At 46.1% G+C, this 21044-nt stretch overlaps 1 protein-coding gene across 1 annotated transcript in view; it reads right to left on the reverse strand.

Moving 5' to 3' along the window:
- Positions 1 to 21044, reverse strand: part of LOC146813456 (uncharacterized) — a 550359-nt gene that overhangs the window by 285105 nt on the left and 244210 nt on the right. The window contains exon 11 of the mRNA XM_085615430.1: positions 20266 to 20361. Coding sequence (XP_085471556.1) covers positions 20266 to 20361 — 96 coding nt within the window. The remainder of the gene's footprint in view (positions 1 to 20265; positions 20362 to 21044) is intronic.

Here is a 21044-nt window from a genome sequence, read left to right on the forward strand (position 1 = left end):
GGGAACAATAGGACGTGATGAAGGTCCTTTTACCAGAATGCAATCAGATTTTATTGAAATACCCCCCCCCCCCCCGAGTAACAGATTGAGGTATGTCTTGGTGGTTGTCTCTTTGTTTTCTCGTTGGGTGGAAGCCTATCTGACAAGAAGGAATGATGGAGTTACTGTAGCTAAGCTTTTACTGAGAGAATTCATTCCTAGATATGGTGGAAACAGATAGAGGAAGCCATTTCCAAAATTAAATTATCCAGCTGATATGTGAAGCGCTGGATATTCAACAAAAGTTGCACTGTGCCTACAGACCAGAGGCTTCTGGGGTGGTTGAGCAAGTAAATGGCACCATCAAGAATAGGCTGGGAAAAATGTGTCAGGCCACAGGACTGAGATGGCCAGATGCCTTGCCCCTCGTGCTCATGAGCATAAGGAGCGTACCAGACAGAAGTCCTCATGAAATCATAATGGGACGAGTAATGAGACAAAGCACACGTACCTGTCAACAAACTGCTGACTATAACTGATGATCTCATTCTGGACTATTGCAAAGGATTGGCTGATGTGGTGCATTCTGTGTTTCATCAGGTTGGACCGGATGCGACCACTCTTGAGAGAAAACCAGCTCATGATCTGAGTCCAGGAGATTGGGTCCGTATAAAAGTCCACAGAAGAAGAAATTGCTTGGTTACACGTTGGGATAAGCCACGACAGGTGATTCTAGTGACTACCACAGCAGCAAAGTGTGCAGGTGTGAAAAATTGGATTCATGTCAGCCATACAATCAGAGTTCCAGATCCTGAAGATCGACCTGTAAGTCGACATCTGGAAATATCGGATACCAGTTCGGCATCTGAAACAGAACTATCTGAACCTAGTGAAAGGCAAGTAGAAGAATTTGAAAGACAAATAATTGATACCGAAACAGTTGAGACTGAAATAATTCACAGTGATAGGGAACAACCAAGTAAATGTTTTGGGGAAATCCCTTCAGAAATAATTGAAACAACAGAAGAAAGTCTAGATTCAGATCATAACATTCAAAGTTAAAGAAAGTGACGTGAGATCTGAAACAGAATCCGAGGAAAGTGAAGAAGAGATAGGGCAAAGACAAGGACCGCGAAAGAGAGCTTGGAAAGTGGAACGTGGGGAAAAGGAAAACAAAGTAAAAAGGCCAAGGAAAGGAGACAATTGGCAAAACGAAAATAAAAGACTGAGATATAAAATAATAAATTTGAACAAAAATAAAGAAGAACAAGTGAAGGAAATAAGCCAGAGAAAGCAAAAAAAAATTGAATGAAGGACAATTGCAGAGACTCAAAAGAGTGAAAAGACCTAATTTGAAATACAAATCGCCTGAATGGACATACATCGCACTGCCTGACATTGAAGAGGTGGATAGCAGTCACGAAAACCCAAACAAGGACTGTAAACAAGTGGGTGAGAGTGAACTGTGCACTTCTTGAGGAGACCAAAGAAACCAGAAAAGACACATGAACTGATAAAGTCAAAAGACATTTTTGAAGAACTAAAAAAGTACGCTAAAAGCATTTGACTCCGGTCAACAATAAGTGAAAAGGGAAGGTGGAAAAAGTCATTGTGGGAGTGTGGAAAGATACATTTTTCCTGTATATAGTTTAGAATATAGTTCACTATGGTAGACACTAAGAGTAGAAGATCTCGATGTGAGTTCCTCTGGGGATGGTGTAAGCTGTGTTTCTATTGTACAGGTTTACTGGTGCTCATTTGGTTTATTTTAGCAATAATTATTCCATTTAGACTAGTTGAAGAAAATACATCTAACATCAACAATGACACGAATAGAGATAAGACATCTAACATAAAGGACACCACAACACTGTAAGATAACACTGAACTTCATAGAGACAAGTCAATAACTGATTTTTCAAAGAATGTTTTCACAAATCTTTTGTACGAATATGTAGAGACAATGGATGTCAGGGATTGTAATGTCTGCATGCAGTTACCTGCGTCTGTGTCAGAAGGTGTAACATATCATCACCTTCCTTTGATGTATGGAATAACTTGTAGTGTTCTAGCAAGGTTATTTTATAAGACAGGCAAAGTAGAATATTATTACACTGACATAGATGCTGTTTTTGCGTAATCTAATGTTAATTCTTTTGTTTCTAAGAAAAATTCTCCAAAAATCTTAGCAAGTTTCACCTTTCTTAGAAACAAAAGAATTAACATTAGATTACGCATTTAGACACAATCTTACTTGTACAGTGAGGAAAGAAGAAAAGGTCTTTTTAGACATGGTAGAAGACAGAAGGGTTACGTTTCAAAGAAAAGCAACAGGAGAAAAGATGAAAACGCCACCTTGGGTTTTGGCCACAACAAGGAAAATTGTGTATTAGCAGACATAACACCATGTATGATAACTATTTCGTGGGTTCTAGTGAGTGCCGAGAAACATACAAAATTATAGGAGGATGGAGATTCAAAGGAGGAAAAGATCCAGTATTTCTAGGGATCTATTATATTTGCGGGAACAAAGCTTATTATAGGTTACCGGACCATTGGTATGTAACATGTTATCTAGGCCTGGTCTTTTCAAAGATATTTCATGTGGAAAGGGGAAGAAAACAAGTTACTTACCTGTAACTACAGTTATCCAGTATTGGTATCTTTCATAGATTCACATGCCTGAATCATTCCCCGTCGCCGAGGCGGGAGTCCCCGGTAAATAAAAAAGTAGTGCCAAAACATTAGTAGTAGTAGTAGGCCCAAAGAAAAGGCCTAAAGCCTAGATCTTAGTAGCCTATCTACCTCATTATGCAAAAGAAACCAAGAATTTGGTAACAACCAATCAGACACCAGCACCCTTCTAGAACCCTCTCAGCAGAGCCAGTTCTCCTCAGATTTTCGTAGCACAAGTGGGAAGTAACGTCCCAAAATATATAGAACTGACTCTACGGGGAGGAGGGTGGGTGCATGTGAATCTATGAAAGATACCAATACTGGATAACTGTAGTTACAGGTAAGTAACTTGTTTTCTTATCCAGTATTGGGGTATCTTTCATAGATTCACATGCCTGAATCAGAATAGCGAGCAGTATACCAAGTATACAGTCGTTTGCGGATGGTGGGAGACTAGTGCTGATACTCCCTAATTGCATCCACAGCTTGTTAACAAGAGGTATAAGAAAAGATCTTAACATTCGAAACATGCAATCTATAAAGAGAAAAAGCATGTAAAGCAATAACATTAAAATGAAAGCAAATCATTATTGTAAAACACTGCATTGTCATACCAAAAGATAAACATATTACATGTCAAAAGTATGAAAAAGGTACCTGAAAACATCTCAAAGAAATAGATGTCGCAGGACAGCTTGTCCGACTGCTGCATCGTCTCGATGCGTAGATTGGAGGCAGTAATGTCTCGTAAAAGTGTGGACATTTTTCCATGTCGCAGCATGAATATGCTACTTACCAGTATGCATCTGTTCTTGGCATGTAGGGCTGCTGACATTCATATCTGTGCATAGATCGTCGCCTAGTGTTGGGTCCGGATGTTTGCACGTTGTTGTCCTGGAAGAGTCTTCGAAGTATCACGAGATAGGTGACTCCTCCCCTGGACCACAGTGCGCATGGGCATCCTCTCCATCCCCGGATTGTTTTTCGCCATTGTGGCAGTGATGGAGTAGATACAGTAAGTGATGACCATGCTATACAGTAATTCTGAGAGCTGCAGCTGCGACAGGCGCCGGGGAGGAGGGTGGGCGATATGAATGTCAGCAGCCCTACATGCCAAGAACAGATGCATACTGGTAAGTAGCATATTCAGTTTGAGGTATGTGGGCTGCTGAATTCATATCTGTGCATAGAATACATAGCAGTACCTCCTATTAGCGGCGGCTACCAGTGCCAGCTGCAGCAGTCTGAAAGAGAGTTTTGAGAACAGCCTGTCCTACAGCTGCCTGCTGTTTTGAGTGTACATCTACACAGTAGTGTTTGGTAAATGTATGTATAGAGGACCATGTGGCTGATCTACATATTTCCTGTAAAGGAATGTTTCCCAGGAAAGCCATGGACGCCCCTAACTTTCGTGTTGAGTGGGCTCGTGGGGGAATCGTTAGTGTGCGTTTAGCTTTTTGATAGCAAATTTGAATACATTTAACGATCCATCTGGCTATACCTGCTTTGGAAATGGCGTTGCCCTTGTGTTGTGGAGAAAAGGCAACGAAGAGTTGTTTTGTCTTCCTAAAGTCCTTAGTTCTGTCTATATAGCACATGAGGGCCCTTTTTACATCTAGTGTATGGAGCATTCTCTCTGCGACATTTTGTGGATTTTGAAAGAAAATAGGCAGTTCAATGGTTTGATTTATGTGGAACTGCGATATTACTTTAGGCATGAATTTGGGGTTGGTACGTAGTACGACCCTGTTTGCATGAACCTGTATGAATGGCTCTTCAATGGTTAGTGCCTGGAGTTCACTAACTCGTCTTAACGAAGTGATTGCGATTAGGAAAGCTACTTTCCAGGTGAGGAATTGAATCTCACACGAGTGGAGAGGCTCGAAGGGTGGACCCATGAGTCTGGTGAGGACCAAGTTGAAATTCCACACCGGTGCTGGTGGGTGTCTTGGGGGAATCACTCGTTTAAGTCCTTCCAAGAAGGCTTTGATGGCAGGCACTCTGAATAAAGAGAGGTGCTGCCTGTTTTGGAGATAAATGGATACGAATTGAGGTGTATGCCAGATTGCATCGGTATAGGTGTAATAGGTAACAGATTATGTTTTGAATGGATGCGTCTAGCGGGTTAATGTTATTGTTGGTGCAGTAAATGACAAACCTCTTCCATTTAGCTGCATAGCAAGCTCTGGTAGTGGGTCTCCTGGCTTCCTTGATGATCTCCATACAGTCAGGTGGCAGGTTTAGGTAGCCAAACTCTAAGACTTCAGGAGCCAGATTGCCAGGTTCAGCTGTTGCGGATCTGGGTGCTGAATTTCGCCATGGCTCTGCGTTAAAAGTGCAGGTTTTATCCGCAGCCTTTGATGCGGCACCACGGAAAGTTCCAGAAAGGTGGTGTACCATGGCTGGCGCGCCCACGTTGGAGCAACTAGGATGAGTGTCAGTGAGTACTGTCGCAGTTTGCGTGCCACCAGCGGTATTAATGGCGCTGGGGGAAAAGCGTACGCAAATCTGCCGGACCAGTTCATCCGTATCGCATTGCCCTGTGACTGTGGATGTGGGAACCTGGCGGCAAAGCTTTGGCATTTTGCGTTTTCGTTTGTGGCGAATAGGTCTATCTCTGGATGACCCCACTGTTGGAAGTACGGTTGGAGTACTGATGGGTACAGCTCCCACTCGTGCATCTGGTGGCTGTGTCTGCTGAGCAGATCCGCCATCTGGTTGTCCTTGCCCGGGAGGTGTTCTGCCATGAGGAATATGTTCCTCTGAATGGCCCACTTCCACATGCTCTGAGCCAGATGAGACAACTGTGGAAAGTGTGTGCCTCCCTGCTTCTGTATGTAGTACATGGCAGTCATGTTGTCCGTCCGGATCAACACGACTTTGTTGCACAAGTGTACTTTGAATGCCTTCATGGCTAGGAAGATTGCCATCAGTTCCAGAACGTTGATGTGCATCGTCTTTTGTTGTGTCGTCCATAGTACCTGCACTGTGTAGCTGAGCACATGAGCTCCCCCATCCCTGGAGAGAGGCGTCCGCTGTCAGTATTATTTGTGGAACAGGCTCTTGGAACGGTCAGCCCTTGCAAAGGTTTTGTGGATTCCACCAATGCAGAGAGTTGTATGCCCGACCGCTCACCAACACTAGGTCTTTTAATTGCCCGTGAGCCTGATTCCATTGACGTGCTAAGCACTCCTGAAGCGGGCGCATATGTAGTCTCGCGTGCGGGACTATGAAGATGCAGGAGGCCATCATGCCAATCAACTGCATGAACACTCGCGCAGGAAGGGAGTGTTGAGGTTTGAACTTTGAGATCAGCAGTTGCATGCTGTTGATCCTCACTAAATTTGGCTGAGCTGTGGCTGCCAGAGTGTTTATGGTCGCGCCCAGGTACTGTTGTACGTGTACGGGTTGGAGATGAGATTTTGAGTAATTTAGTGAGAATCCCAGACTGTGAAGAAGGTGGATGGTGAGGGACATGTGGCTGGCGCATTGCTGGGCTGACTTTGCTTGAAGAAGCCAGTCGTCCAGGTAAGGGTAGACGTGAATGTGTTGTCTCCGCAGATGTGCAGCCACTGTAGCTAGGCACTTGGTGAAAACCCTGGGTGCTGTTGTCACGCCGAAGGGGAGGACTTTGAATTGATAGTGCTGTCACTGAATAGTGAACCTGAGATATTTCCTGTGTGATGGGTGTATGGGTATGTGGAAGTACGCATCTTTGAGGTCCAGTGTGGCTAGGAAGTCTCCCTGGCTGGGCAGCGGGAGAACTTGCTGTAGGGTGAGCATATGGAAATGCTCTGACAGAATGTAGTGGTTGAGGGGTCTCAGGTCTAGTATAGGTCTGAGCGACCCGTCCTTTTTTGGGATTAGGAAGTACAGAGAGTACACCCCTGTCCCCTGCTGGTTGATGGGCACGACCTCTATTGCACCCTTTTGCAGCATACTTAGCACTTCCTGCTGCAATAAGGCTAAGTGCTCTACGGACATAGGACGGTGCTTTGGCGGTATGTTGGGTGGAGTGGAGGTTAATTCGAGACAGTAACCGTGCTGGATAATGTCCCTGACCCACCTGTCTGTGGTGATGGTTTTCCACGTGGACAGGAACCGCCGGAGTCTCCCCCCGACAGGTGTTATGTGGTCGGGGGAAGGGAGAGGGCGTCACAGTTTGTTTTTGGGTGAGGACCTGGTGTTGCCGTAACCACGTCCTCTGCCCTTGGTGCTGGAGCCACGATATCCGCCTCTGTTGCTCTTATCGTAGGTACTGTGTGTGCCCCCTTTAGTGTATTGCTGTTGTGACCCCTGGCCTCTAGCTGCTCCTCTATTCCCGGGGCGACGAAAGGAGCCACTACGAAATTGCTGCGTTTGCAGAGCCCCCATTGACTTCGCAGTGTCAGTGTCTTTCTTTATTTTTTCTAAGGTGGTGTCAACCTCTGGGCTGAATAAGTAGTCGGGGTTGACTGGCTGATTCAGGATGTTGTTTTGAATCTCTGGTTTGAATCCGGAGATTCTTAACCAAGCGTGTCGGCGTAACATGACGCTGTTGTTAATTGCCCTAGCTGCAGTGTCGGCAGCCTCCAGTGCGCACTTAATGGATGCGTTGGTAAGGAGTTGTCCCTCTCCGACGAGGAGCTCCGCTGCCTCTTTGTATTCATCTGGGAGATGCTGGAGTAGTGATTCTAGCGTGTCGTAGTGTGAACGATCATAGCGGGCCAGGAGGGCCTGTGTATTGGCAATGCGCCAGATGTTTGCTGCTTGAGCTGCAATTCTTTTGCCTGAGGTCTCCAGCACCTTAGACTCCTTGTCTGGGGGAGGAGCATCACCTGTTGTTTGCGAGTGGGCTCGTTTGCGAGCGTTGGCAACCACCATGGAGTCCAGAGGTAACTGACCTCTAATGTACATAGGGTCTCCGGGTGCAGGTTTGTATTTTTTTTCAATCCTGGGGTTTAGCACCCGTGCCCTGGTTGTGTCCTTGAAAATGTCCTTCGCAGGTTTGAGAACACCTTTCAGCATGGGCAAAGTTTTGACAGTCCTCTCGGAGGAGGCGAAAGTGTCCACTAGGAAGTCTTCCTCGACCGTGTCAGAGTGGAGTTGTACTCCATGATTGGCGGCAGCACGTTCTATGAGGGCATTAAAGGCAGCAGTGTCCTCTGTGGGAGATGTTTTTGCGCCGTAAAGCTGCGTGTCCTGGGTATCTGTCGCGGTACCCTGGTCTGTAGGGTCATCCCATGCTTGATCTGGGTCCTGCTGCTCCTCAGGATCGATATCCCTAGGGTAGGTGGTATCATCACCCATGTAGTCCTCCATTGCGTCCGTTTCGGAGGGTGTAGGAGAAAAGGACTGGGGATCCTGATAAGAGGTGTGCAAGCGTTTATACAGAACCGGTTCCGACTCTGATGGCAATTTATGCTTCAGAGGTATTCTGTAGGAGTCCAAAGCTCTCTCTGGAGTGATCTTCTGTTTGCGGAGCATCAGTCTGCCAGTGTCGGCGTCGATGAATTGTGGCTGTGAAGGCTCAGAAGGTGAGTGTCCAGTAGATGGGGACTGTGTCTGGCGGACACGTGTTAGGATCTCGAACATCTTCGGCGCCGTGGATGGCGGAAAACCAAAAGTGATGCTGGTTGGTGCCGAGGGTGCCTTTGGAGCCTTGTTCGTATCGGGGCCCGACGTGGATCGGAGGGCAGCCCGTTCTCTGATGCGTTGCAACGATGCCGCGACTTGTCGCACCGAGAACGCCGAAGGTTTTTTGGTGCTGGTCGGTACCGTAGAGGTAGGCGCCGACTGCTTTGAAGCCACAGGGTCATCGAGCCGAAGAGAGGTATCAGCGGTCGTCGGAGTCGATAGCTTGGCGTGTGCCGCCGTTTTGGAAGTGGACTCAGATGGAGCGGCCATTTTGACTTTGGTGGTCGGGGCCGACTGTTTCGGTGCCAGGGGCCGAGGCGCTTTAGTGGGACCGAGGGCCTTCCTTTTCGGGTCGGTACCGATATCCGCTGCAGCGAGTTCGGCGCCGAAATCCCTCTTAGTGCGTTCGGAGCCGATGGTCGGTGTTGGCGTCGAAGGAGTGGAGGTCTTCGAGGGCTTCGAGCCGACGATGGCCAGTTTCACTTTTGGTTTCGGTGGAACTGGTGCGACGATCGGTTTCGTTGAAGGGAAACCAGTCGTCTTTGGCAATAATGGCTCGTGCTGGATGTTCGAGGCCGGGCCCGAAGGCGGGGCTGAAGAACTTTGGGATTGATCTCGGGTAAGGCCCGGAGGCGATCCCTTGACCGGAGTCGTAGAATGACGCACTTTGACGGCCTCCGTATTGACGGGTAGGCCTGGCTCTTCGCTAGAGCTATCTTCTTCGGCCCCAAAGGCCTCATCGTAGTCCCCTACCTCGTCGACGGCTTCTTCCCTGTGAAAAAGCACTTCATCGGCGTCTTCCGATCGGGAATCTTGGTCGGAAGCGGGGCTGGAGTTTACTTCTTCCACGCTCTCAACGTCCTCGTCCTCGGTGCTGAAGATGTTGGCCGGGGCAGGCGCCGATTGCTGCGCTTCTAATCTCGCTGCCCGCCGGTTCCGGAGAGTCTTCTTCGATCTGAATCGGGCACAGGCCATACATTTCGATTCGTCGTGATCCGGTGAGAGACATTTGTTGCATACCGGGTGGACGTCGATGTGTGGGTATTTGGCGTGGCATAGTGGACACCGTTTGAATGGGGTCCTCGATTCCATTGTCGATGTAAGGTCGATGTTCGGACCTGGAAGAAGTTTCTAAACTAATTAAGAAAGCAGTCGATACCGAACGGGAACAGTACCGACGAAAACTAAAGGCCTTTTGGCCTTAAACTAAATTTTCCTAACTTGAGCTAAGATAAGCACATCCGAACCCAATGGCGGAAAAAAACAATCTGGGGATGGAGAGGATGCCCATGCGCACTGTGGTCCAGGGGAGGAGTCACCTATCTCGTGATACTTCGAAGACTCTTCCAGGACACAACACTAGGCGGCGATCTATGCACAGATATGAATTCAGCAGCCCACATACCTCGAACCGGCAGATATTCTCCAGAGTCACTCCAGCAAACAATGCTGTAGACGCTGCTATAGTCCTCGTGGAATGGGCCTTGGGTTTTCGTAACAATGGCCTGTGAGCTTTGTCATGGCAGAAAAGGACTGTAGATGCTATCCATCTGGCAATGGTGGATTTTGTCACCGCTCTTCCCAGGGTAGTTTCGCCATAAGCCACGAACAATTGGTCGGACTTTCTAAGGTTCTTTGTTTTTTGAAGATAGAATTTGAGACATCTTTTGATATCGAGAGAATGTAAGGCTCGTTCCACTGGAGTAGATGGATTAGGAAAGAAAGTTTTTAACCTCACTGGTTCATTAAGATGAAACTGTGACGGCACCTTAGGGATAAATGTTGGATTAGTTCGGAGGTGCACGTAATCTTGAGTGAAGTGTAGAAAAGGTTCCTTTATAGTAAATGCCTGAATTTCACTTACTCGACAAGCTGATGTTAAAGCCAGAAGTAAAGCAACCTTCCAGGTAAGGAATTTGAGGTCAGCCTTGTGGATAGGCTCAAATGGATGCTTCATTAATTGCATTAAGACTGTGTTGAGTTCCCATTCCGGTGGCGGAAGCTTGACCGGAAGAAACTCCCGGAAGAGTCCTTTCATAAACTGCTTAACTAAAGAGGATGAACAAAGGGAAGGGCCATGAGCACCCTTTCTGAATCTGGAACGTGTAGCCAAGTGGACTTTGACTGAAGGGAAAGAAAGTCCAGATCTTGCCAGGTGTAACAAATAAGGGAGGACCTGTTCTGCAGGAGCGTCCACCGGGTGCACCTGGTTTGTTTCACACCAACAGCAAAATCGTTTCCATTTTAGACGGTAAGTTTTTATCGTGCTGTGAGCTCGTGATTTTGTTAATATATCCCTACAGTCTTGAGGGATATTTAGGTCCTTGAATTCTAAGAAGTCAGGAGCCATGCGTGTAAATGTAGGGATTGAGGGTCTGGGTGGAGAACCTGACCTCTGTTCCTTGACAGCATTGTGGGCGTCGGGAGAAGACGAATCGGCTGGTCCTGAGAAAATAATAGAAGCTCCTGAAACCAGTATTGGCGTGGCCATCTGGGTGCAATCAAGATGAGACGACAGCCCTCCAACTTTATTTTGCGTATGACCCTCGGTATTAGAGGTATCGGGGGAAAAGCGTAAGCACAAATCCCTGACCATCGCATGGACAGGGCATTCCCCCTTGACCCCTGTTGAGGGTATCTGCTGGCATAAAAGCGGCATTTCTTGTTCTCTTTTGTGGCGAACAAATCCAGTGACTGTGTTCCCCAAGCTCTGAATACTCTGAGCACTTGAGCTTGCTCCAGCTCCCATTCGTGGCAATCCGATTGGGATCTGCTGAGCGTGTCCGCTAATGTATTGCAGAGACCTCTGACATGCTATGCTCTGAGGGATATGTTGTGGAGTGTGACCCATTCCCACAACTCCTGAGCCTCTGTGGATAGAGTTGCTGATCTTGTTCCTCCTTGTTTGTTCACGTAAAACATGCTGGTGGTATTGTCGGTCCGAACCAGAACCGAAGAACCTGCAATCCTTGGAAGGAAACCTTGAAGAGACAGGAAAATTGCTCGCAATTCCAGACTGTTGATGTGTTTGTTCTTGTACTCTGGAGACCACTTCCCCTGTATCTGTAAGTCTTGGAGATGACCTCCCCATCCTTCCATGGAAGCATCCGTAGTGAGTACAAAGTCTGGAATATTCTGTATGAAAGTGAGCCCTTCTGCTAAGTTGGGTATGTGGGATCACCAACTTAGAGCGCTCTTCATGCCTGAAGTGACTTTGAGGATGTCGTCGAAGGAACCCGTCGCCTGCTGCCACTGAAGGTGTAATTCCTCCTGCAAGGGTCGCATCCAGAGCCGAGCCAGAGGGACGAGGTGTATTGCAGAGGAGCACATCCCTAGAAGCGACGCGAACATCCGGACAGAAACTGACTTTCTTTTGGAAATCAGGATTGCTAACTTTTGAAGACGAACCTGCCGTTCGTGAGATAAGAATGCTTTGCAGCGGACGGTGTCTAGTAAAGCTCCCAGAAAAGGAAGTATCTGGCTTGGATGTAATTGAGATTTGCTCCTGTTCACCGTAAGCCCCAGAGAGTGGAACAGACGAAGAGATGTTGTCACGGCAGCCTTGACTGAGCTTTCCCGAAGGACCTTTTATCAACCAGTCGTCTAAATACGGGAAGACTTGGATTCCTTGGGATCGTAACGCTGCTGCCACCGGGGCTAGGCACTTCGTAAATATCCTTGGTGCAGATTTTAGCCCAAACGGGAGCACTTTGAACTGGTAATGGGCGCCTGCCACTGTGAAGCGAAGATACTTGCGATGCTTCGGATGTATTGGGATGTGAAAGTAAGCGTCTTCCATATCTTAAGAAGCTAGAAAATCTTCCTCGTTGAGGCAACCTAGAATTTCTTGCAGAGTGACCATGCGAAACTCCTGCTTTTTGAGGAATCTGTTCAGATTGCGAAGGTCTAAGATCGGACGCCACTCCCCTGATTTCTTCTTGATGAGAAAAAAGTGGGAATAGAAACCCGTCCCCTTTTGAAATGTAGGAACCTTCTCAATTGCATTCTTGAGGAGCATCGTTAAAGCTTCTTTGAATAGTAAGTGAAGACGAGGGGGAGGGGGTCCCTTGGGTGGTGTGTTGGGTGGCTTGGTGACAAACTCTAAGGTATGACCGTTGAGAACCAGGTCTAGAACCCACTGGTCCGACGTAATCTCCTTCCACTTGTTCACAAAAGTTGAAATTTTCACACCCACAGGGAGGGAAAAGGGGGTGGAAGGCGCCCTGCAGAAATCATTGCTTCCTTGTGGTGTCTCTTCTCTGATTCTGCGATCTTTTTCGTCCGCCTTGACGAGAGAAACCAGATGTGTTGGTTTGTCTGTAGGAAGATTGATATGACTGTCGATACTGAGGCTGGTACCTATTCTGTTGGGTGTGATAACCTCCTATGGTTGAAAATCCACGGCCTCTTGCGCCTCTGAAGGTACCTCGTTTGTACTGCAAGGAGCCCAATGATCTTGCGGTATCAGTATCGGTCTTTATTGCTTGGAGTGCGTCATCTATATGCTTTCCAAACAATGACTCGCCATCATAGGCCATATCCAATATTTTTGTTTGGACTTCTGGTCTGAACGTGGTAGCCTTAAGCCAACCCTGGCGTCTAAGAACAGCTGCACCAGCCAACTGACGGAAATTAGTATTTACAATATCCAGCGCGCAGTCGATTGTCTCTGATGCTGCACGCTCAACCTCCAACAAAATCTTCCGAGCATCTTGTCTGTTGTCCTCTGGGATAAGATCAATAAAGCTTGCCATTTCTGACCACATCTGGCGGTCATAACGCCCTATTATGGCCAACGAGTTGGCTGCCCTGATGGATGCAGCTGCCATCGTTGAAAAATTTTGCCAATCAAATCCAGGCGTCGTCCTTCCCTATCTGGCGGTGTAGTGACAGGTGCTGCCGGATTTTTAGATTTTTGTTGGGCTGCCTGTGAGATAACCGAATCTGGCCGAGGTTGGCCAATGAGACAGGAAGGACTGTTGGCAGAAGCACGGTATTTTTTGTCAATCCGTGGAAGCACCGCTGGCACGGATGCTGGGTTTTTCATAATTTTAACTCCTTCCTTCCAAATGTAGTCAATGATAGGGATAGCCCTCGTAACCTTCCTTGACTCCTCTTTAAAATCGTGAAGAAAACAGTCAGACTGTTCAATGGTAACCGGCGAGTGGAACCTGGTCGCAGCGCGCTGCATTAGGTTATGGAATCCCCCTATATCCTCTGGGGGCGAATCAGATGGTAGAGGGGTGGGTTGCGAAGGCATAGGGATGATATACGAATCCCAAGGGTCTGCTGGGTCTGGTAGCTCGCCCTCTTCGAATTCCTCTTCAGAGGTTGAATCTTGACCCTGACGCGGGTCCTGTGGAGGGTCAGGCAGTTGAGGCGTTGGGGCTGGATCCTCAGGCAAAGGCAATGGGTCCGGCTGCGGCGCAGTCCGCGGAACCTGTGGAGTGGCTGGCTGCGATGGAAAACGCTGCTTATAATCTGAATTAAAGTCGGAGGCAGATGTGACATCTCACTCTGACGAGGTTGTCTGTAGGAAGGTCTATGATGCGGAATGACTATATCTTCCTGATAGTAATGCCCTTGATAATTGTCCTCCTCTTCATCATCGTCATCTTGACACTTGATGTGCAGTTCAGAAGGATGGCGAGCGATCCCAAAGGGCCCTTCATCCTCGTCATCCTCATAATCGTCATCCTCACCCTGCACATGTTTCTAGGAGATGTGAGGGGGTAAGCGGTGATATATCGCTACATTGCTGTCGTTGAAAAGTCTTTAGCTGAAAACTCCTGGTGGAAATAGGAGTGGAATGAGCGGGCGCCATTACAAGAGTCTGAGACTGAACCGGTAAATCTCCAATCGATGTTAGTAGATTTTTAGTGTCCATCGTCGACGAGGTCGTCGTCGGCGGGGCTATCGTCGACGGACTTGTCGATTGGATCGTCGTCGACGGAGTCGTCTTCGTCGACGAGGTCATCGTCGTCGACGGGATCTTCGTCGACGAGGTTATCGTCGTCGACGAACTCACCGTCGACGGGGTCTTCGTCAACGAGCTCGACGTCGACGGGGAATTCGTCGACGAGCTCGACGGGGTCTTCGTCGACGAGCTCGACGGGGTCGTGGTCGACGAGCTCGACGTCGACGGGGTCGTCGTCGACGAGCTCGACGTCGACGGGGTCGTCGTCGACAGGACCTTCGACAACGAGATCTTCGTCAACGGGATCGTCGTCGACGGGACCTTCGAGGACGAGATCTTCATCGACGCTTCTCTTTTCGACGATGAAAGGCTCGTCGATGGCATCGTCAATGCTGGCTTCGTCGACGACGGGCTTTTTTGAGAGGATAGTAATCCTCATAGACAGAATAGGTGAGGTAATGGCCGTCGTCGAGATGGTTTCAATCAATGAAGGAGCAGATGAGGTGACAAATCGCAGGTGGAGAGAAAGCCAGAGATTTTGTAAGGCTTTTACCACAGTTTGCGTCGTAGCCTTGACCGTAGACTGCTGAGGAGAGTGCGCTGATTCAGAGGAAATTTTGGGACTTCTCTGAACAGAACCAGAAGTAGAATGGTGAGATTTCTGGCGCTTCTTCCCCTCACTGGAAGAGCTGTCCTGTGATCTAGCTCTCTTGCTAGAAGTGGAGGCTCTGTCATCCTCCTCAGCCGAAGGGAATTTGAGCCACAAAAGCACTCTCGCCTCCCTATCCCTAAGAGTCTTGGTAGGGAAGGTGCGGCAAATCTTGCAATCTCTTGCCTCATGTTTAGGATAGAGGCAGTAGATGCAGTCCAAATGTTGATCATCAACATGGATCCTCTTCTTGGCGCAGGTCCTGCAGGATTTAAACAAGGCCTTCTTGTCAGACATGCTGTAGCAAGTTGAAAACTGAGAGGCACTAAGGGAGACTCCCTTCCACACGACGTGCGGTGAAAATCTGAGGAGAACTGGCTCTGCTGAGAGGGTTCTAGAAGGGTACTGGTGTCTGATTGGTTGTTACCAAATTCTTGTTTTCTTTTGCATAATGAGGTAGATAGGCTACTAAGATCTAGGCTTTAGGCCTACTACTACTACTAATGTTTTGGCACTACTTTTTTATTTACCGGGGACTCCCGCCTCGGCGACGGGGAATGATTCAGGCATGTGAATCTATGAAAGATACCCCAATACTGGATAACTAAGGGAATTCACAAGATAGGTAAACCATTAACACGTAGAAGAAAGGAACGTTTCTCAGAAATAATAGGTGACATTTTTGGAGCATTGATACCAGCAGTGGGTGAATCTTTGAATGCATACAAAATTCGGAAATTATCTCCGGTAGTAGATCGTTTGTCAACGAATACTGCTGGAGGGTTCTTGATGGTAAATACCGAGATGGTTGCCATGAGAGCTATGGTGATGCAAAATCGACTTACCCTTGATATTCTTTTGGCAAAAGAGGATGGAGTCTGTGGAATGCTGAAGGTACAACATTCCAGATAAAAGTCAGAATATACAAAAATATATAAAGAACATTACTGAATTGCATAAAGAAATTGCCCCACTGGAGGTTGAAGGTGCATGGGAGAAGCTTGGTAAGATTTTTTCCTTAATAAAGAAATGGTTCACCGAAGTAGGTAGTTCCCTAATTGGGAAAATACTAATTCCAGTGACATTGTTAATATTGATGACAATAATGTTGAGATTAGCATGTGTATGTGTTAAAAGGATAAAAAGATAAAACAAGGTAAAAAGAGAAAATGAGAAAAATAAAGAAAGAGAGAGAAATGGGAGAGATTGAATTAGAAGAATTCAAAGAGAACCTGTATAACAAGTCTAAGAAACAAAATTAAAAGAACACAATTGTGTGAAATAACAAATGCAAATGGACAAGAAACATGATTCCTAATAATTTGATAAAGATAGGTTTTAGTGGTGATATTAAAATATCAAAAATAATATCAAAATATTTTGCTTCCCCTGCTCCATCAATTCCCCCATTGATGGAGCAGGGGAAGCAAAATATTTTTGTACCCCTTTGAAATTAATGACCTCATAACTTTAATGATACTGTTTGAACGCATGTACTAATCAACAAAAATGCACCTTTATTAGGCACTATGGGCCTCATGTAGGTAACATACTATTTACCGATTCATAAATACCGAATTTTACCGATTCGGTATTTATGAATCGGTAAATAGTATGTAGGTAAATAATCGGTAATTATTACCGATTCGGTAAATATCGGTATTTATGAATCGTATTTACCGAATCGGTAATAATGCATCCCTTTCCATTCAATCCTATGGGCCTGGAGGCCCATAGGAATGAATGGGAAGCCAGTTACTATTACCGATTCGGTAAATACCGAATCGGTAATAGGGGAGGCATTATCATGGGTGGCAGGGTGTCACATTGACACCCTGTTGCACCCCTGATTCGTGCATGTGTGCACATGTGGCGCACATACATGCCCTAAGGGCATGTATGTCTGCCACATGGCACTTTACAAATAGCACAAAATGCTTTTTGTAAGGTATTCGTCATTTACCATCAACTTGTAGTTGGTGGTAAATAACGAATCCAGATACCAATAATGCACTCACTTGAGTGCCCCCTACATTGCATTTCTGGATTAGGTATTTACCGAATCGGTATTTTACCGATTTCTTAAAATTCCGATTCGGTAAATACCAAATCCAGAAATCAGCCACCTACATCTCAAGTGCCTCAATACCGGTCGGTAACGGGATATTTACCGATTTTCGGCCGTTACCGACGGGTATTGAGGTACCTACATGAGGCCCTATATGTGGGAAAACTAACTGGCTTTGCAAAACCTAATTTACTTACAAGTGCAGATTAAATTACATAGGTCTTGTGATTTACATAACAAAATTACATGGATTTTGTTGTGTAGCAAAATTATATTGTGGCAAAGAATGCAGATGGTAAGTAAAATGGCTTTTAATGTCGCTTTGTCTAGGTGATATCTAACACGGGTTATTAGAATGGCGGGTGGTAAACAGAAATACTTTTTTTTCTATGTCTAAATTCTGTTGTGTTTGTTCTTATATTAGTTTTGTTCGGACCTGGTAGGCCATGCCTGAAAATGGCTGCCGGAGAGGGATGGGATTGTGAGCGCCGAATAAGATGGCCCCGCGCATGAGCAGAGTGGATGCTCCAGTCACGTTTATGCGGCATATGCCCGGTTTGAGAGATGTCAAGGCCAGCCTGACCTAAAACGAGAGTCGTGCTAAGAGTTCTGTATGTATGCATGGGAACGAATGGGAGAACTGAGCTACAGAGGATGACCATCGGAGTTTGCTACAAATTTCATTAACAAGTTAAATTTCCCTTGGACATTGTGGATTACGAGAACTACTGTATGCATTTATTGTTTGCAAAACCGGTTCGAACAAGGAGGGCGACAGATGAGGTGACCATCTCCACCCCTCCAATGGAGCAATTAGAATAAACTCAGCCCCTAAAGATTTCTATTTTGAGTGTAGCGAGTTAGAGGAAAAGGTATAAATGAGTCTGCACTTACATTATGACATGTTCGTGTTCATGTTCGTTTTGGTTCGATCAGATTCGATTTGACATTACTTCATTTTTCTATCCTGATGCTAACGAGAGACTCTGTCATTTTGGACTTCGTACTTTGATCGGGAGTAGGAACAAGACCGTCGCGGGAGTTGCCCCGGGAGGGAATTGCGTTCGAGGAGGTTAGAGGGACAGTCAGTCAGTGTTGGGAGATCTATCCTGTGATCTGCGGTTCATTCTTTTTTCAGGTGAACCATTCTCTTCATCGCCCTATGGCCAAGGGTAATGAGTATTTTCCGTTTCTATTTTAATTTTACTTAAATGCTTATGGATAATGTTAAATGTATTTACCTAATAAAACTTAACTTATTTACTTTCATTAAATGAATTCAGATAAAATCATATGCTAACTCTAAGATTGAGTCTGTGATTCTTAAATTAAACATGATCCATAAATGTTAAAGGTTTTAATTGCGATTGAGCTGGACTTAATCACCATCAACTGATTCTACTAGTTGGTCCCTTGACCAAATAGCGGAGGACCTTGATGTTTACAACTGACAGTTTATAAGATTAATGTATATAATGTATATTCGGTCATTTTAATAAGGTACTCCGTTCGTCCTGCAGCTCGTCGACTTATCATTAATCCAGAAAACGGAGTAAATTTGTGTATTCGGTGTCATGCGCCCCACCGAAGTGGATTTATATGAATAAAGAGGTGTAGAGGTTTCCTGGCTTGATGTCATAAGGAAAAGGTTTTAATAGCCGCTCTGCATCAGAACCTACGTCAATGTTGTAGTGGGTGTGGCGCCACCATTAGTCCTGTTGTCTGCAGTGATGTTTCGTGAGCCGGAGGTCCTTGGTGTACCAGTTGGTTTGTGGCCTGAGGAGGTTGGGGGTGATTCGCAGAGGAGCCAGAGACTCTGCGCAGGAGGTGATCCCTGTGTTGAGGTTCGTGATGGAGCATGCTAGATTGTCATGGTGTGGGGGGTATCAAGACCGGAGCTCACAGATCCATATCTTCTCAGGAACTTTGTTCCATTGGCCATCAGGAGGTCTAGGTGTAGGACGTTCTGGGCTGGTTGGGCAGGTGCATGTTGAAGAGAACAAGGGAGTGGTCCATCTGGTGAGCTGGGTGGGTTTGTCTACCGTGATATTGTTAATGTTTACGAAGATAGGGTCGAGGAGGTGCCCGGCCATGTGGGTGAGGTTGTTTACCCACTGAAAGAGCCCCAAAACGCTGAGGTCTTCCAGAAGAGTGGTGGAGTTGGGGTCGGTCTGGTCCTCTAGGTGGATCATGAGCTCGATGAACAAAATGAAGGCGCTATGAGGGCCATAGGCGGCCATGAGGTCTGCAAGTGTGTTGATGAAATTGAATATGGGTAGTAGGGGGCAGTATACTTGAGATCCTCCATGGGTTGTGGTGTTGGAGGTGCTGATTTTTAAGGCCATGTGTTCTAGCACGTTGCTGGTGTGAGGCAAAATGATGGAGCAGTTGATGCTCTTGCAGTAGATGATGGTGAGTCCAAATCCGAGTTTGCTGGTCTGTCTTGTCTTGTGATTCTGTAACCAAGGGGTCAGGAGAACGCACCTTGTGGTACGGAGAATAATGTTAGGATTAGTGGAAGGGTATCATACTGCATGAAAATACATTTGCATGAATTCAGTTTAATTTAAATAAAGATGTAATGTGAGCGTTTTGCTTAGCATTAAGCTTCTGGAAAGAGCCCTCTAATTTTACTTAAATAAATTTAATAACAAATAATAAAATTAAAACATTAAAACATTCTGTTTGACTGAGATGGTGGTAGGGATAGGGGAAAGAAAATGAATTTGAAATTAATGGAATTACATTAATATAATTAAATATTTAAGATAGGTGAAGGTGAGAGTTAGGGTTAACAATAAGATCAGTGAAAGGACATATAAGTTACTTTAGATTAATGACAAATAATACTATAAAACTAAAATCAATTACTGGTTAGGGCAGATAATAGAAATGATTAAAAGCTCAGAACAAGGCGATGGTGGTGAGCTAGTGGTATAAATATTGTTAATTAAATGCTGATGTGTTCATGGTAAGGTGAAGCTAAACTGGTCAAGATAAGGCAGCCGAGGTAATGGCCAAAGAGGTAAAGGTCTCCAGGTGTGGTCTTAAAAATTTCTGTTACCGGTCCTTAAAAACAGTTCATTGCGTCACACTAAATCTGAATTTTGGTTCTATGTGTGATTTAATCGAACTCTTGTGTTACTTATGGTGTGTGTCCAATAGGCCCATCAGACATGTGTGAATCGATATAGTATGAATCGATGTACAGTGTCAGGAGGCTGACGGGCACCATGATGAATGCGGCTCCTGGATTCTGGTTATCATAAATTAAAAACACTGTCCAAGGTTTGTCCTGCAAGACTCTCTTTGTGATGTGATCACTGATCTGTCTACACAAAAAAATCACTCTTGGCTCACCTGTGGGGCTTTTAATGGTTCGGATGCTCTCACTGTCCTGATGGCTCATCGCAAAGGAGTCCACCTCCACTTTAACTCCGATTTGAATTGGTGGTTCTGGTAATGAAGCAAATATGTCCTATTAGTTCACAGAGAACTATAAAACACGTTTTATACGAAGAGAATTAGAACATGGCACAGTATGACTAGCCAATGTGAATGAAAGGTACATGACTAAGAGGTCTCTCGCTGAGACTCAAACCCAACCAGCTCAATCTACTTTTACACTTCCCTGAGGCTCAACAAAGAGGTCCCTGTATCTGCCTTGCGCTATACAGGGCCGACGAAGAGCTGGGTGTCTGTAAATAAAACATCCTGCCACCAAGGACACTTGTTTTAAGGACGGAGAAAGGCTCGTCTCTGCCCAGTGCTCTCTGGGCCCTTCCCAACTCCCATACATATGGGCCACACTGGGTGTGAAGTGGGAGTGAACACCACTACTAGGGCTTTCACTAGACTCCGTGTCTAGGCGTCTACCAGAGCAGCATTTGTAAACCTCCAAGTACTGAGACTGATGCACTGACTATTAAAATATCAGCATTTGAAAAGCAAGAGACTGCCTTGCTGTTATACCTAGTGTTACACAGTAGGTACATTCCTGGGCCAGGAACCCCCCTGGCTGCTGCCTCCACACAGGGGTTGGATACCTGACCCGATAGAGTCTGCCCAGAGTAAAGGGCCAACCAGAGCAATAAAGAGACCTGGGCTCTCAGTACAATGTACAATCTGGCAGCAATCAT

The sequence above is a fragment of the Triturus cristatus genome, chromosome 7 (genome assembly GCF_964204655.1).
Source record: "Triturus cristatus chromosome 7, aTriCri1.1, whole genome shotgun sequence".
NCBI classification, from domain to species: domain Eukaryota; kingdom Metazoa; phylum Chordata; class Amphibia; order Caudata; family Salamandridae; genus Triturus; species Triturus cristatus.